The sequence below is a fragment of the Musca autumnalis genome, unplaced genomic scaffold (assembly GCF_047663935.1).
Source record: "Musca autumnalis isolate F117 unplaced genomic scaffold, ASM4766393v1 scaffold_3, whole genome shotgun sequence".
Lineage (NCBI taxonomy): Eukaryota > Metazoa > Arthropoda > Insecta > Diptera > Muscidae > Musca > Musca autumnalis.
The window spans coordinates 49,798,523-49,817,066 of NW_027411866.1; the positions used below are offsets into that span (position 1 = coordinate 49,798,523).

General features: G+C 36.1%; 1 protein-coding gene across 4 annotated transcripts in view; it reads right to left on the reverse strand.

Annotated features, from left to right (window-relative positions):
- Positions 1-1,587: 1,587 nt before the first annotated feature.
- The window catches only part of hec (calcitonin receptor hector), a 141,063-nt gene continuing 124,106 nt past the window's right edge, over positions 1,588-18,544 (reverse strand). For 2 of the 4 annotated variants that reach the window (XM_073972269.1, XM_073972270.1), the window contains exons 4-11: positions 13,577-13,667; positions 13,383-13,474; positions 13,054-13,180; positions 12,746-12,847; positions 2,723-2,841; positions 2,570-2,643; positions 2,317-2,423; positions 1,588-2,231 (exon numbers count right to left, since the gene is read on the reverse strand). In XM_073972269.1, coding sequence (XP_073828370.1) covers positions 1,959-2,231; positions 2,317-2,423; positions 2,570-2,643; positions 2,723-2,841; positions 12,746-12,847; positions 13,054-13,180; positions 13,383-13,474; positions 13,577-13,667 — 985 coding nt within the window. In that variant the 3' untranslated portion in view covers positions 1,588-1,958. Of the gene's footprint in view, positions 2,232-2,316; positions 2,424-2,569; positions 2,644-2,722; positions 2,866-12,745; positions 12,848-13,053; positions 13,181-13,382; positions 13,475-13,576; positions 13,668-18,544 lie in introns of all 4 variants that reach the window. The other 2 variants (XM_073972268.1, XM_073972267.1) reach the window with 1 other exon arrangement.

Here is an 18,544-nt window from a genome sequence, read left to right on the forward strand (position 1 = left end):
TTTTTTGGAATATTTTTAAGTAATTTTGTTATCCTTTCTTAAATTTCGTTTCAATATAATGTTTTTTGTACTTTTAGCGATTTCTATGGTCACGGTAACTTAGAACTGTAATGAAAACTCGCGAATAAAGGATTTCACTTTAACAAATAAATTATTTTATTTTTGGGACACCCTAATGTTGGACCACGCTAAAAAGTGGAGATTTTTTTCCCGCATTGAGAACCAAAAATACGCTTTTACAAGTAATTCTGCAGACAAATGTGGTTAAATCTTATAACGTACCAGGAAAAGGATGGTAACCCTATATGGAGGCTGTGGTCAAAAGTGGACCGATAAGACATTTCATTATAAGATGGTGTTCTGAAGTCTAAGATCATTATAAGAACAGAGTCGCTTAGAATATTTGGTTGACATCTGCCCAAATAAATCGATATACAGGAGAGTAAACCAAATCATGGACCAATACTGACAATTTTTCGTGGGGGTGCTTACAATGCAATAATAACTCCTGATACCGGATTACAGCAAATTTGGTTGAACAATGTCTTGGTAACAGTAAAGTACTTAAATTCAAGATGATTCGTTTCATGGGAACCACGCGGAATTTTGGACCGAGGACCCTAATATTTTACGAAGAGTGTTTTTAGGCCATTATGACCCATTGATAACAATTTCAGTTCGATATAGCATTTAGAAGTATTTTTGTCACACCTTCCCTTGTAAGTGCCACCACCGTGCAATGGCCCAACGTTGCCCACAGGCAACTTCCAAATTTCAAAAATTTTTAATTACTAATTGGAACTGTAAATTGTGTTTTTTTTTTTTTTTTTGTTAGAAAAACTTCTCAGTAAGATTTTTGAAAAAAAGGTTGGCTGCAATTATTCAATTCGTTTGACATTTAACGGCATTTTATAAAATCCTTAAAATATTTCATGTCCAAATTTGTACTCGACTACGGAATTTTGGACCGAGGACCCTAATATTTTACGAAGAGTGTTTTTAGGCCATTATGACCCATTGATAACAATTTCAGTTCGATATAGCATTTAGAAGTATTTTTGTCACACCTTCCCTTGTAAGTGCCACCACCGTGCAATGGCCCAACGTTGCCCACAGGCAACTTCCAAATTTCAAAAATTTTTAATTACTAATTGGAACTGTAAATTGTGTTTTTTTTTTTTTTTGTTAGAAAAACTTCTCAGTAAGATTTTTGAAAAAAAGGTTGGCTGCAATTATTCAATTCGTTTGACATTTAACGGCATTTTATAAAATCCTTAAAATATTTCATGTCCAAATTTGTACTCGACTACTTATAGCCAATCTAGCTATTTATTTAAAAGTAATTTCCATTTTTTTATTCTTCTGAAATCAATCTACCGACACCCACTTTGTATTTATAAATATCTCAAACGGTGTGGGAAATACGCATACACAAACATGCAAAATTGCCCACAGGCAACATCATAACGAAGTGTAGAAATTAATTCATAGCTGTTTGAAAAATGACCTGAAGTTATAAAAATTATTTCGTGACATTTAGACAACCTACCTTAAAAGCCTTTCTTCATAAATAAAACTCGAATATTATCATAGACTTCAATTAAATAGTTTATTGTTACATTTTACAGGTATGAATAACGAGAAATGATGTATTCATCTACAATATAAGTACATCACACATACACATCTTGACGTGTTAAACATCTACAAATTAAATATTATATAATTGTTAGCGTATAATTCTTCGTATAATCACAATAGGGGGAAATTCTTAAAAATAAATGCAAAGATATAAATACATTTTTTTCTTCTCCGCTAGAGAATGTGGGATCTTTAAAAAATCAATTTCCGTTATATGGGAATAGCTTGTTTTTCTTTACATCAAACAGGACGACGTAGATTGTACACTTAACATGGAGGGTTACATTTTGACATTTAATTTTTAAGAGTTGTTCCACTTAAACACCTAATTCTCGGCTAGGAGTTGTTGTTGCCACTTGACCTGTACTGCTTGTTGGTGGTGGTGGGGACACAATGCTTGGCATCAAACGATTCAGCAGACTACGCACAGCAAATGTCACATCATGATTTGCAAAACAGAATAGAAACGATACCACAAAGCCCTGCAGGCTTACCAAAATGACAGACAACAGTTGATAGAAACGTTCCAATGGTGTGCCTGAATCTGGACGATATGGCAACAGAAAATGTTGCAGGCCAAACAAGGGAACCTGTCAATCATAGTTACAATAATGGAGGAAATTAATTTTATAGTCCAATGAACATAAATCGATTACAGGTGGATGGATAAATTACCAAAATTATGGTGGCCCGTACAGCTTTACGTATGGCCAAGGGTGCCGGTTGTGCTGATTGTGGATGTAATTTCCGTACAATAACACGCAGGACATTGATGAGAAAAACTGTAATGGAAAACAAAATACATACATATTTACATACACATGTCATTCATTGTTGTAGTTATCCTTTGATTTATGAGTATACGGGAAATAATTATGAATATAAATACAAAACAAAACTCATTTCAGTTACATAAAAGACAACTCACAGAAACTGGATACCAATGAAATGCACACCGGTACCGAAAATATCCAAAGCAAAAAACTGTCATTCATCCAGCAACTGTTTTGATGACAAATTTGAAAATACAAATGAGATAAGTTGTTGTTGTTTATGTAATCATGAATTTATAATTACTTACTGTTTATTATCCTCGCTGTGGAAATACCTGGCCACTCCATAGGCGGTCACAAAGATCAACGGTGATAGCCAAGAGAAGATTTTAAACCAACGCATAACAATGGTGTCCTTGACAAAAACCTTTGGTGGAAAACATAATGGATACTGAAGAATTCAAAATTAATTTTTAATTTGTGGGTGGGGGAAGCATGCAACATATTTTTCATTTTTTCAAAAGGCAAATAATTCAACGCTTTATATTTTATAGTTGTAACTAAACACACACACACATGGCGTTGTAAATTTGTAAGTATAAAAGCAAAAAAAAAAAATATTGGAATTAGGCTCTCATAAGATGTAATTGTAATATTGTGAATAGCCGGGGATATAAAAGAACATCTTTTTTAGGCAATGCTCGGATATTAAAACTCAATAGAATAAAATTTTCCAGGAACATCCGAAAGAGACAAGAGGACACATCTCTTCATATCAGAATACGGTTCTGTTTTCAGCTCAGTAATATGGGATGAGTCCATAAACATTGGAGTCACTGGTTATATAGCGAATTTGCTAACTGCGATGCGATGTTTTTACCAAGGTTTTTTTTTTCTTTTTTTTTTTTTGGATATTTTGGCATATAACAGCTAAACCATTGAAATTTTCCATTTCAATGACCAAAATCAAGAAAATTTAAAATGTTGTGTAGCGTTACGCTACTTTAAAGGTTGTTAGTCGATTTTATATGAAATATTGGTACAAAGTATATAAATTATACAACAATTATACTTAGTTGATGATAAGGAAAAAAATTAAGGGGGTGTTCTACAAATAACAGAAAATTTGGCCTTCGTACTAGTTTGTCCAAGCTTAGTGTAAGTTCGAAGATTAGAAATATCGGTCCACTCCTTCAGGTACATCCCCCACAAAGGTTCGAAAATGTTCGGAAAAATTGTGTGAACGATAACGCTTAAAGGTAGTTACCGACCTTGTCCAAACCTTACACATCGTGAAATTTCTACCAGACATATATGAGGTCCATTCCTGCGGGTACCTCGCACACAAAATTTCGGAAAAGTTCAGTTTAGGACTTGCTCTCGAATAGCTTTGATTTTTGTTGTAACAAGTTGTATTTGCTGCCCCCATCACGACGGTACATGTTTTTTTAGGGACAAGTCCATACTTCCTGAGAAAATGGTCCTAAAGCTGTATAAACCCGATAAGACACCATGAATAGTGTATGCAGCGCACGATAACTCTCCAACGAATAAACCAATTCAATCCAAAATTTGGCAAACGTAATATTTTGTGCAGACTTAAATCGTGTTCTATAATGGGCCATATCGATCCACTCCTTTGGGTACCTCCCCCACAACAGTTCAAGATTTTCGCTAAATGGTGCCCACGATAACTCTCGAACTGAGTAACCGATTTGGTTTATACTTTGCACATCGTAGTATTTCTACAAGACATAAATCCAATTAGAATATGGACTATATATGTCAACTTGTTCGGGTACCTCCCACACAAAATTTCGGAAAAGTGCCGTTTAGGACCTCCTCTGATTTTTCGTGCAACAGGTTGCACAAAATATCCCTATAACGATGGTTCCAGGTTTTTGGGTGGCAAGTCGACACTTCTTGAGAAAATTACCCGAAAGCCCTACGGCCAGAAAGTGTATTGGCGCGTCCAAACTTTGGATCTCGAAATATTGTGTCAAACTTAGTTTATGTTCAAAAGTGGGATCTATCGGTCCACTTCTTGGGGTACCGCCCACAGAAATGTTCAACATTTTTGTTTAAGGGTCTGTTCGAGGATCCTTTGGAAATTTTGACCGAAGGTACTCCTAGTGTTCCTGTTAACAGCGATAAAATGTTTTTCGTGGGTCTAAATTATATGGAGACCAACTGAAATGACTGGTAGGCGCGATATTTATAGAGAGGAATGTCTCCAAAAATAAGACCCAAAATGGACTATGTCAGTCCATTCCGTTAGGTAAAAATTCTAAAAAACCGTCTAAACACATACTTTTTTGAAAAAGAAGTGTGCCCCCTGGGCACCCCTGTGTACGTCCCTGGTATAGCCCCCATATAACGGTACCGCCCGATTTGAAATATTTTGACGTTTTTACTTACATATTTTGGGCAAAAGCAAATCGCTTGAAACAGAGAAGAATGAAGTCGTACTTTTTACGATAGAAATATGAAAGACTCAAACAAGACTATTGTAGCCTTTCTTTACACAGAAGGTCCTTTTGAAAGACCTGATTCTCGAGATGTGAGGAGACTCGTTAAAGCAATGAGGAATACTGCCTCATAATTCTAGGATCATCTGTCAATACTCACTATTTCCACTAGTGTAGCAGCGATACAAATACCAGAGGTGAGTACGTATTCGAAGTTTATAGCGCTGTAAAGCATGTCATAAACCTATCTTGAGGATAGCCATGAAGTCGCCTGCCCACTCACTCATACAGGAAGGAGTTGTTAACAGGTTTGGTCAGCAGTACAGCCACAAAGTCAACAAAACGAACTTGTCCACCGATTGGGAGAACTACAAGTTGTCTTTCAATAAGTACAACAGTGAAAGTACAACAGAAAACGCAAATCTTGGATCTACTTTGGATAGTCGATAGATGGAGTAAAGGACTTAGCCACATTCCGTAGGGTATTTTCTACGGATCCCAAATCCATCGGCAGTATCATTCAGGAAATCATAAGTCGCCCAAAAACAGAATGGGCAATAAACTCCTTCAAACCCTTTAAAACATCCGGCTAAGATGATATCATGACTGCACTGCTACATAATGCATCGGAAGTATTGATCTCACGTCTGGAAACAATGTGTACCAGAACTATTCTGTGTTTATCGTTCATTTCGTCTTTATGGAGGTAAGTCACTGTGACATACCTTCCCAAAGCGGGTAAGTCAAGTCACACACTTCCTAAAAGACTATAGACGGAATTATTCAGGACCACTGATTGACGTTGAAAACGAATATCGAAGAAATCGCCAATGGAGGTCTAATAGCTCTATATTCATGGAAGAATTCCATCAGCAAGAGCAGGGAATAGAGACCGCAGGTCATCTATTTCACGACCATCATACGGCCAATTCTTACTTATGATTTTCTAGTATTGTGGAATGTTTTGGGCAAGTCATCGTGTCTTCATAAGTTAAACAACGTCCAAATAGAGACATTAATTTTAATCTGCTTCTCCTTCCAAGGGTCTAAAGTGGCTGCAGAGAGAAAGTACTACCGTAGCATAATATATGACAAACTCTATCTCATTTACATATACACTCTTCAATATCTTTCTTAAAATTGTGTTGTAGCTTGCCTGTGTCCACAATATATATTTTCTTTAACTTCTTTATTTCATCAATCTATTAGGATGAACATAATTGACTTGGGTACCAGCGACCTTCACCAGACCATGGTACAAGCAGAAGTGACAAACTGCTGACAAACAAGTAAGAAAAGCGTTAAGTTCGGTCGGGCCGAACTTTTTATACCCTCCACCGCAAATTTCAGCCATTTCGGATTAATGTGGCCACAACCTTAAAAATACCGAAATTCGTAAGGTACCGTTCTATGGGGGCTATATGATGGCGTGGACCTATACCTACACATTTCTGGGGGAAAGTTTTATACGCATAAAGAAGACTAAATACCAAATTTCAGCCATCTCGGTGTGATAATGAGGCTAAAACGTTCAAAATATCGAAAATCGGGAGATATTGTATTATGGGTGCTATATCAACCAGTGGGCCTATATAAACATTTTATGGTAGAAATGTTTCTTAGCCTCTGGAAACACAAAATACAAAGTTACAACCGATTCTTTGGTCAAATGGGTCTAATACATTCAAAATATATTAAAATGACGCGTACTTTATAAGGGGCCTTATGTGGGGGCTATACCAAAACGTGGACCTATATAACCCAACTTTGGTATGAATGTTTTCTGGCCTCTGAAGACACAAAATACCAAATTACAACCAATTCTGTGGTCAAATGGGTCTAATACATTCAAAATATATTAAAATGACGCGTACTTTACATGGGGCCTTATATGGGGGCTATACCAAAACGTGGACCTATATAACCCAACTTTGGTAGGAATATTTTTTGGCCTCTGGAGACACAAAGTACCGAATTACAACCAATTCGGTGGTAAAATGGGCCAAATATCTTAAAAATTCTTTAAAACGACGACGCGTCACGCGTCATTTTGTATGGGGGCTATACGAAAGCGTGGACCTACATAGCCCGCTTTCAATACCAAAAGTCCTTCATAAATATAACATATTTTCCCAAAATTTCATCAACCTACGTCAATCCGTTCGGACGCTAGAGTGATTTCCACAGACGGACAGACAGACAGACAGACACACAGACGGACGGACATGGCTATGTCGATGTAGAATTGCACGCTGATCAAGAATATATATAGTTTGTGGGGTCTTCAATGATTATTTCGAGTAGTTACAAACGTAGTGACAAACTTAATATACCCCCATTAGAGTGGGGCGATTTGAACACCATCACGGGCGCCTGGAGTTTCTGATTCTTGGGACTGTACTGAGCAAAAAAGTCAACTAGATTTTGACTTGAAGTTTTTTTTCAAGGATTTTTGGATATTTTAGCATATAACAACCAAACCACTGAGATTTTCGATCCAACACAAAGAACTCTCTAGTACATCGCAAAAGCATTGGAACGCTCCTTCAGGTAGTTATGTCCTCGAGAAAGTGCACATTTTTCGGAAAATATTGATAAACGACACTGTGCTACAAAATGGAACTCAAAGTAAGTGGGTAGAAAATTTCTTTTGGAGATGAAAGCCCTTGGTGAGTGTACTGATTGGCCCCTTAATTTGTGATCAAATAGCTTTATATCTCTCTAAAGCGTTATTGTAGCTTCATTTTGACATTACATGTCTGCAGTCAAATCGAATGGTAAATCTTTTTGTAGAATATTTCATCCCTCTAACTCAATTCCTTTCATGTCCTTTTCGTCCTTTATTTTTTGAACCGTAGTAAAAGTACCACAAGGCGAGATTTTACTGCATCCAAATATTCTACAAAAATGTTGTTCAGAAGATTTTAGGTACGGTTCTCATTGATGACCAATCGATATTTCCCCGTTTTCATGGTCCTTTTTAACATTTTACCGGTTTTTGTTCAGAAAACTATGTTTTGTTTTTATGTATATTCGTTATTGGTCTGTGGTGCTTCTGAAATACTTACCATAAATAGCTCTTGTAATGACGAACACGTTACGAAGCTTTTCAAAATAAATATTGAGCAAAACAAAAAATATTATAGTTTTGGATAAAATTTAGGAAAAAAATAAGAAATTTATAATAATTTTGCGCTATGGAAAAATGAAAATTATAAGGCCAGTTATTGACGTGGTTCAAACTTCTGAGTTATATAAATTAATTCATTCTTGAATAACTTTAAGTGCATGATAAAAAAAACAACATAACACAAATTCATCTCGCCATAACTCAGAAATTTGGCCTATGACATAACTGCCTTTAAAGATTTATAATATTATCTTAATCGACTTTCATCGCCAAAAAGAACCCAGTGATATTTTACATCCAAATCGGTTTAAGAACGCGTTTTTTTTGTTCAAGCTTCGTAACCAACAAAGTTATTATCAGCTACGTGCTGTCATTTCATTGACCATTTTATTAGCTTTCTAATGATATACATATACGGTTAATCGGTTACTTAAAACCGGTTCCAAAATCGGTTTTAATATAAGAATATCCTGTTCAAAAATTTAGATAACCGGATCTTTCTTCCAATAAAATTTGTTATTAACGTGTTCGTCATTACAAGAGCTATTTATGGTAAGTATTTCAGAAGCACCACAGACCAATAACGAATATACATAAAAACAAAACATAGTTTTCTGAACAAAAACCGGTAAAATGTTAAAAAGGACCATGAAAACGGGGAAATATCGATTGGTCATCAATGAGAACCGTACCTAAAATCTTCTGAACAACATTTTTTGTAGAATATTTGGATGCTGTAAAATCTCGCCTTGTGGTACTTTTACTACGGTTCAAAAAATAAAGGACGAAAAGGACATGAAAGGAATTGTGTTTCCGTCCGTCAGTCCGTCCGTCCGTCCGTCCGTCGGTCTGTCCGTCTGTCCATCTAAACCTTGTAATCACGCTACAGGTCGCAATTTTGATCGGATCGTCACGAAATTTTGGATGTTGATGGGGGTCCCGGTGGGGAAGAAGCCTATTGATTTTGGTGATGGTCGGATAATATTTAGGGGTCGGAATGGTCAAAAAACTTATATGGAAAAAAAAGACAACGTTTTTTTCCAAAGCGAATATCTCAGCTTCTATACGGGGTATACCAAAAGCAAAACCTGACAATAAAAGTAGAAAATATCGCCTTTCTAATGATGTAAAGTAGGTTCTCGTAGGTGATCAAACAACGAAGATATCACAATAGTCGCAAATAAAACCCAAATTTTCATTTTTGCGATTTTAATTATAATGACGAATATCACAGCTTTGGTTGGGGACTTTCCAAAAGCAAAGCCTGGCTATGAAAGTAGAAGATCCCATCTTTACATGATGTAAACTAGATCGGCGTAGGTGACCAACTAACGGAGATATCGTAATAGTCGGTAATACATCCCATTTTTCCACTTTTTTGGAAATCACGCTAAAGGTCGCAATTTAGATCGGATCGTCACGAAATTTTGAGGGTTAATGGGGGTCACACAGGTGAAGAAGCCTATTGATTTTGGTGATGGTCGGATAATATTTAGGGGTCGTAATGCACAAAAAACTTATTTGGAGAAAAAGACAACGTTTTTTCCTAAGGAAATATCTTAGCTTCAATACGATCTATACCAAAAGCAGAACCTGGCCATGAAAGTAGAAAATATCGCCTTTCTAATGATGTAAAGTAGGATCTCGAAGGTGATCAAACAACGAATATATCGCAATAGCCGCTAATAGAACCCACCTTTTTATTTTTGCGATTTTAAAAACAATGACGAATATCACAGCTTCGGTTGGGGATCTTCCAAAAACAAAGTCTGACTATGAAAGTAGAAAATCCCATCTTTACAGTGATGCAAAGTAGGTTGGCGTAGGTGGCCACATAACGTAGATATCACAATAGTCGGCAATACATCCCATTTTTTTATTTTTTTGTAATCACGCTACAGGTCGCAATTTTGATCGGATCGTTACGAAATTTTGGGGGCTAATGGGGATCCTACAGAGAAAAAAGCCTATTGATTTTGGTGATGGTCGGATAATATTCAGGGGTCGGAATGAGCAAAAAACGTATTTGGAGAAAAAGTCAACGTTTTATTTCAAAGCTAATATCTCCGCTTGTAAAAGGGGTATATCGACAGCAAAACCTGCTAATGAAAGAAAAAAATATTACGTAGGTTGTCGTAGGTGATGAAACAACGAAGATATCGCAACAGCCGCTAATAGAACACAACTTTTCATTTTTGCGATTTTAATAATAATGACGAATATCACAGCTTTGGTTCGGGACCTTCCAAAAGCAAAGTCTGACAATGAAAGTAAACAATCCCGTCATTACAATGATGTAAAGCAGGTTGGCGTAGGTATCCAAATAACGGAGATATCGCAATAGTCGGTAATACATCACACTTTTCCACTTTTTAGGAAATCACGCTACAGGTCGCAATTTTAATTGGATCGTCACGAAATTTTGGGTGTTATTGGGGGTCCCACAGAGGAAAAAACCTTTTGATTTTTGATAATGGTCGCATATTATTCAGGGGTCGGAATGTGAAAAAAATATTTGGAAAAAAGACCAACGTTTTATTTCAAAGTTAATATCTCTCTTCTGTAGGAGGTATATCGAAAGCAAAACCTGGCAAGGAAAGTAGAAAACATTACCTTTACATCGATGTGAAATAGGTTGTCACAGGTGGTCAAACAACAGAGATATCGCAATAGTCGGTAATGCATCCCTTTTTCCATTTTTGTGCAATCACACTACAGGTCGGAATTTTGATCAGAACCTCACGAAATTTTGGGGGTTGATGGGGGCCTAACAGAGAAAGAAGCCTATTGATGGTTGGCATACATCCCACTTTTCCATTTTTTATTTGGGTTGTACTGTCGATGCACTTAAATGCGTTTCAAAAAATTGACCTGAGTTAATGAAGACATTCAGGGCAAAGGCGCTAATTTTTAATATTTTGAATTTTATTAGCCAAAAGCTTATGAACAGGGGTAGTGGTGTAGGGTATCACATAGTCAGCCCCGACCCGACTATAGCCTTGGCTCACTTGTTTTCCAATTAATTAGGCTATAATTCGGCATTGTTCGTTTCGGGATATGGCTTAGAGCAAGCCTTGAACCCCCAGAAGAGCAAACCCCCAAAATGGCTTTGATTTTTAGGCCAATTTCTTATACCCTCCACAATAATATGGAAGGCATAATTAAATTTGTCATTCCCTTTGTAACACATCGAAATGTTCATCGGAGACCCTATAAAGTATATATATTCTTGATCAGGGTAAAATTCTAAGTCGATATAACCGTGTCCGTCTGTCCGTTCAAATCAAGATACAGCTCGCAATTGTTAAGATAGAGCTTTGTAATTTGGTATAAAAGTTTCTACTACTCCTAGGATGTTTGGAATTGCAAATGGGCTATATCAGTCCACGTTTTGATATAGCCCCCATAGAACGGTACCACCGGATTTTTGATATATTAAAGGTTTTAACCTCATTATCACACCGAAATGGCTAAAATTTGGTACTTAGTCTTCGTTCGGTACACTTGTCGTTACAGGTCCACGCCTTAGTATAGCCCTCACAGAACGGTACCCCCTCTTTTCGGTATTTGGAAGATTGTGGCCTCAATATTCCACCGAAATGGCTGAAATTTGATATTTGGTCTTCATTTGGGGTATTGAACGTTCCATATGAAATTTGTCGGTATAGGTCCACGCCTTAGTATAGCTTCCATAGAACGTACCTCCAGATTTTCAGTGTTTTGAAGGTTGTGGCCTCACTATTCCACCGAAATGGATGAAATTTTGTATTTGATTTTTATTTGGGGTATTTAACGTTCCATATGAAATTTGTCGGTATAGGTCCACGCCTTCATATAGCTCCCATAGAACGGTACCTCCCGGTATTCGATATTTTGAAGGTTGTGGCCACAGCAACCCATGGGTGAAATTTGGTATTAAGTCTTTTTTGGAGGTAAAAGCCTTTCTGGCTGAAATTCACGACTATATGCCCACGTTTCCCCATAGATCGGTACCTCCCAATTTTCGTAATTCTGAAGGTTGTGACGTCAATATCCCACCGAAAGACTGAAATTTTTTATTTTGTCTCACATGGGGTTATAAAATATTCCCGAAGAGAATTATTAGTATAGGACCGAGGGTTCCTATATCCCCCATAGAAGCGTACCTCTTGATTTTCGGTATTTTGAAGATTTTACCGAAATATCGGAAATTTGGTATTTAGTCTTCTTTGAGTCTAAAAATTTTCCGCCAAAAATTTGTAGGTATAGATCGACGTTTTGATATAGCCCCCATGGAACGGTACCTCCCGAATTTAGGTATTTTGAAGGTTATCCACATTGTTTTACCAAACTTGCTGAAATTTGCTATTTAGTCTTCTGCATAAAGGAAAGGAAACAAATTGTTCCATTTTACTGCAATACAAATCGTGGTGGAGGGTATAACAAGTTCGGCCTGGCCAAACTTAAAGCCTTTCTTACTTGTCATTAAGCGTTGCTTTATAGCTATAATTGCAATTTAACGTACATGTAATTAACTAACATATAAGGAAGAAATGTTATGCAAAAGGATTATTCATTCTATTTTTGCCCTTAAATAACAAGGTTGACCTATTTAAACAATAAAACACTTTCCGAATTGAGATAAACATACATGTCTTCAATTGTAATATAACAATTACACATGCACACAAACAATACACACAAAATGACATGTGATAAATTAAAATGTTCATACATGCTAACATTGTACTTACCACAACTAACACCAAATGAAGATGTAATCCTTCACAGAACATCCAAAAGTAATTGACCAGCATGAAGTAGTGGATGACCAAATGCAAGATTATGCACCAGTACTTGAGGTTGTAATTTTTAATTTGGAAAAAGAAACATAAAGAAAATATTTAATGCTTGCACAATATCAATGATTCTTCGTATATAAATATGTATGTATGTATGTACATGAAAATGTCCATAAAGCAAAAGCACTTTAAAGTTTTACATTAAAAATCCCAACATTCACACACCCACAAGCATATAAACAAACAGTTTGTCTTCTTACCGGATTATCACGTATTATCTTTGGATCTTCAACAATAAGTTTATACCACATAATCCAAGTGATACAGGTGAATGCCAACGAAGCAAACAAATGAACATGAATACGTATTCGAGTGCAGCGTAGAGATCTAAAATAAGAAAAGGAAGTAATAAAATATAACACCAACAAGAACAATATCCTTTGCAACTTCTGAGATACGCAAATTGAAATACACAAAATAATGTTTACATTGACAGATTGATGACAAAATGCCCAGAACAAATAGATTTGTGTGTGTGCGTGTGTGCAAATCCATTCAATTTTGTTCACTTGTTCGTTTGTTTACTCACTTGAATCCCAAAAATATTATCAGTGACAAAAATAATGCCACGCAGGATACACTATAGCCTTTTACGTACAGCTCATTGACAAATGTGCGAAACTGTAATGTTCATTCAAAAAAAAAATTGATGCGTTGTTTGTGAAAGAAAGAGCGAGGGTGTGGTTTAAATTCAATTTAAAATTCGGCATGTTTTTATCTTACCTCTAGATCCTCGTAATCTATACAATTTGTGTAATTGGACCATTCTTGTTGACTATCCGGATGATGATACCAAGTGCCGTTTTCTAAGCAACTGAAATTAAATTATATTTTAAAGATATCCAATTATTGATAATCTTTGAAATTGAAAAAATCAAATTAAAAACATGTAATTAAATGAAACGTAACTTTTCATTCAATCTTAATAGACATTAGTGTCTCCCAATAAAAGCAACATATCGAAGTGTATAGCCTACTATTTTTCCATCCTATGTTACCATTGTAAATACGAAATATTATGAGCATTGGTTATATAGAAATATAATAGGAGTAGAAATAGGAAATATAGCCTTCATAAGTGGATTTTGTTGATAAAAGAAAGTGATTCCGATAAAAGAAAGGTATTCGGTGAAAAGTCGTGATTTGACTTTGTGTTTGGTGTTTCTTTATGTGCATTATGCATATCCACAGTCTCTGTTGGTAACTTTTGTTCCACTTTGGGTTTTCAACCTGCTGGTCAAAGCGAGTTGTTTCACCATAAAAATGTCCCAAAAATTAGTTTCCAAAAGATGTTTGAGAAAAGTACGTCGGTTAGAATTGCGGTTATAATGATATGATCTGAGATATGTGATGATGTGTAATGAACTAGGGCAGTGGTAGGTGATGGGGCTACCATTTGTAATTGTGTGTGTACAAAATTCGAACTCCCATAATTAAACTACGTAAGAACTGCGTTAAGTTCGGCCGGGCCGAACTTGTTATACCCTCCACCACGATTTATATTGAAGTAAAATGGAACAATTAGTTTCCTTTCGTTTATGAAGAAGACTAATTACCAAATTTCGATCTATACCGACAAATTCCTTCGGAAAGTTTTAAGACTCAAAGAAGACTAACTACCCAATTTCCGATATTTCGGTAAGATAATGTGGCTAAAACCTAAAAAAATACCAAACATTAAGAGGTATGCTTCTATGGGGGATAAAGAAAGGGGTGGACCTATACAGATAATTCTCTTCTGGAATAATTTATAATTCCATGGAAGACTATGTAACAAATTTCAGTCATTTCGGCACAACCTTCAGAGCTAGGTAAATCGGTAGGTACCGTTCTATGGGGCCTATATCGAAATGTGGGCCTATACTAACGATTTTCCGTCGAAAGGTTTTTAAGCTCCAACATAATTTCAGTAATTTCTGTAGGTTGCTGTGGGTACAACCTTCTATGGTGACTATATGAAGACGTCGACCTATACCGACAAAATTAGAGGGCAAGGTTGCATACCCCCAACGAACACTAAACACCAAATTTCAGCCACTTCAATGTATTATTGTGGCCATAACATTCAAAATCCCGAAATTCGGGAGGTACCGTTCTATGGGGGCTATAGAAAGACGTGGACCTATACCAACGAATTTCATATGGAAAGTTTTATTTCCAAAATGATGATCAAACGCCAAATTTAAGCCAATTCGGAGGAATAGTTTTATACCCCCAGCGAATGCTAAATACCAAATTTTAGTCATTTCGGAGGAATATTGAGGCAACAACCTGCAAAATACCGAAAATCGGGAGGTACCGTTCTATGGGGGCTATATGAAGGCGTAAACCTATACCTAAAATATTCCGAGTTAAAGTTTTATACCCCCAGCCATTTCGGAGAAATATTGAGGCCACAACCTTCAAAATACCGAAAATCGTGAGGTACCGTTCTATGGGGGCTATGTGAAGACGTGAACCTATATGGACAAAATTCACGGGGGAAAGTTTTATTCCCCCAGCGAAGACTAAATACCAAATTTTAACCATTTCGGAGAATATTGAGGCCACAACCTTCAAAATACCGAAAATCGGGAGTTACCGTTCTATGGGGGCTATATGAAGGCGTTGACCTTTACCGACAAAACTGTGGGGGAAAGTTGTATGCCCCCAACGAAGACTTAGTACCAAATGTCAGTCATTTCGGTGTGATAATGAAGCTAAAACCTTCAAAATACCGACAATCGGGTGGTACCGTTCTATCAAAACATGGTCCTATATAGCCCATTTGCAATACAAAACATTCTTGGAGAAATAGAAACTTTTATACCAAATTACAGTATTAAATTACAAAGCTCTATCTTAAAAATTGCGAGCTGTATTTTGGTTTCAACAGACGGACATGGTTATATCGACTTAGAAATTTACCCCGATCAAGAATCGAGACCCTAGTACAAAAGTATGCACCATTCTGTACTGTGTCATACCTCAAGGATCGACCATTTTGTGAGTTCATGGTTTTATACCCTCCACCCTATTAAGTATATATATTCTTGATCGGGGTAAAACTCTAAAGCGATTAATGGTTGGTTTACATTTACGAAATCCACTCGATTTCAACTGTCAATTCCATGCTTAAATGTCAAGTGAAATCCAATGGATTTCAGATGAGTTTTCATTTGACGTATACGCCAAAGGAATTGACAATTGAAATCGAGTGGATTTCGTAAATGTAAACCAAGCATAAGTGTGTCAACATTCTCCGTGCAAAACATGGAGCTGCCCATATGCTCAAGTATCTTTAAACACCTGTTTTCAATATTAAAGAGGAAAAGTTATGTAAATAAATTTGTTCAAGACAGTTATTGTCGTATTCCCACAGATCATCAAAAATTACCGGAAGCATATAATCATTTATTGGAAACAGACCTCAATTTGGCTTCCAATCAGAAAACGTCGTTAATAAGTATGTGAGCAGTAGTGTAAATTTTTATGGAAGAAGAGGGAAAAAGCTCATTCCTCAATAATCGAAAAAAAAAGACTCAATGATGGACGAGTGGGACGAAACAGACCACGTAACATAGCAGCACAAATAAATTTTGCTAAGCTAAGGAGAACAATGGGTCTGGGACTTTTTATTAAAAAGAGACTAACTACTTTGAATGTCCTAATGGACAGTACGACTTGATAGCAATAAGTCTGTCTGGTTACTTTCCCAGCAAGAATTGTCCAGCAAGAACTTTCTCAGAGAGTAAGGGGTTTTCATTCTCTTTTGCTAGACAATTTTAAAAAGTAAACAGACACCTTCCCAGCAAAAACCAGCAAGCAATCAGCTGACTTGCCAAAACAGAACAATTTGTCCGCCAACAAAGCAAGCAAACACGTTGTATTTTATTAAAAATAAAAAAGAAAATGAAACAAAAATGTATTTTTCCACTTTACAAATTTGTTCTCCATAAAACAATACAACTAGACTATGTTATTTCCACAATAAAATTGTTTTTAATGTTCACAAACATAAATCAACAAAAAACTAACAACAGCTGATTGATTGTTTTCAGGAAGAAGAAGAGCTTGCAAGTGCTTGCTAGAAGAAATTTGTCCAGCAAGATTTTGCAAGCTCTCAGTGAAAGAACTGTCAAAATGTCTCTCTCGAATCGCTCTCTTTTGCTGGTTTTTTGTGTTAACACTGTTAACTTAACTTAACAGACGACTTCCAGCAACAATTGGTACAAATTGTTACAAATTTTAGGGTAACCAGATACAGCTAATATTACTGCCCATTTGGACAGTGCAGTTACACCGCATATAGTCAAATACAGATCAATTTAATTTATGCAAACGAAAAAACACCTAAATATGTCGAGGAAGTCAAATGAAAAGCATGCAAAGTATGTGTAAGTACATATCGCTTATTTACTCAAAAGATTAGCATAACTTAAAAATGCGTATGCTTAGTTAGCAGTTTCTAGTTTTTTCTACGACTTCTACTTTATCTTGTTTCAACTTTTCATGCATATATCGGCAAAACTCAACGAGTTATAGCTCATTTATTGCAAGTTTGGTAAAATTCTACAAAAAACTTTTTTTGAGTTTATGAAGCACTTTAAAAAAATGCAACAAAAAGTAGAGCAAAACTTCTCTTCTCCGTATATTTCGTTATAAACGATGTCGGTACAAGCGATATTTGTGATATTTGTGTGGGATATAAAGGACACAAATACGGGACTTTTGGATTTCGTCGTTATAACCGATATGACGTTATAAAGGATGACTTTATAAGCGATTTCGACTGTATATGGCTTACATCTACGAACTACTTGTGAACCAAATTGACCGATCATGTTGTGTAGATAGAAGGCAATTTTTCAGGAAAACGAGAAATAAGAAGGGTGAGAGAGAAAAATTGTTAATGTAAAGGAGATTTCATGAAGTCTGAAAATTCCACCAAAGATTGGTGGTACATTACAAGGTAACGTGTACTTTACTCTTTGTAAAGAGATGTCTATTCAGGTTCTCTAGGTCAAGCTTTACGTTACGACGTCAAGTTCAATTGTCATTACCGCGAATTTTGCGCGTGTGTCTACTGACTTAACAACGGTTATGGATCATCAGGCAAAAAGATGCAAGGGGCCCTTGTATGCGTGAGACCACAATTCATGTGTAGTGGTGCCGATACATGCTATACATTGTCAAGTTTCTATAATTGGCAATGTTTATAAGATTTTTCATCTGTATGGCAACTCTGATTGTTTAGTGGTGTTTTAATTTTTCGCTCTCCAAGTATAAAATTTATTACCAATTTTCACGGGTTATAGGGTGAAACTGGTGTAAAGTTGTGTATAATTGTGAATTCAGTGAAAGAATTCGCATTTTTCCATCTACAAATGTTTGTTTTTGATTTTTATTTTTAAAAACTTGTTCTTTATAAAATTTAGAGCAAACTTTTAGACAGTAATTTTAAAGTCGCCACTTTCTTTATTTAATATTGTTTGTTTTGTTTATTGTTGAAGATTCAATCTCATTTTCGATTCCCCCATTGGCTCAACTTCATTTATAACCCTCTATTACAGAGAGTAATGTTTTTCAAAACGAACTGACAGTGTTGCAAAATTTTACTGATCGCTACCAATATCATGATTTCATCCCGGCGAAGGGAATTATCAATTGGCTTCTCAGTTTTTGAAATGCCTTTTGAAATGCCTTTTTAGC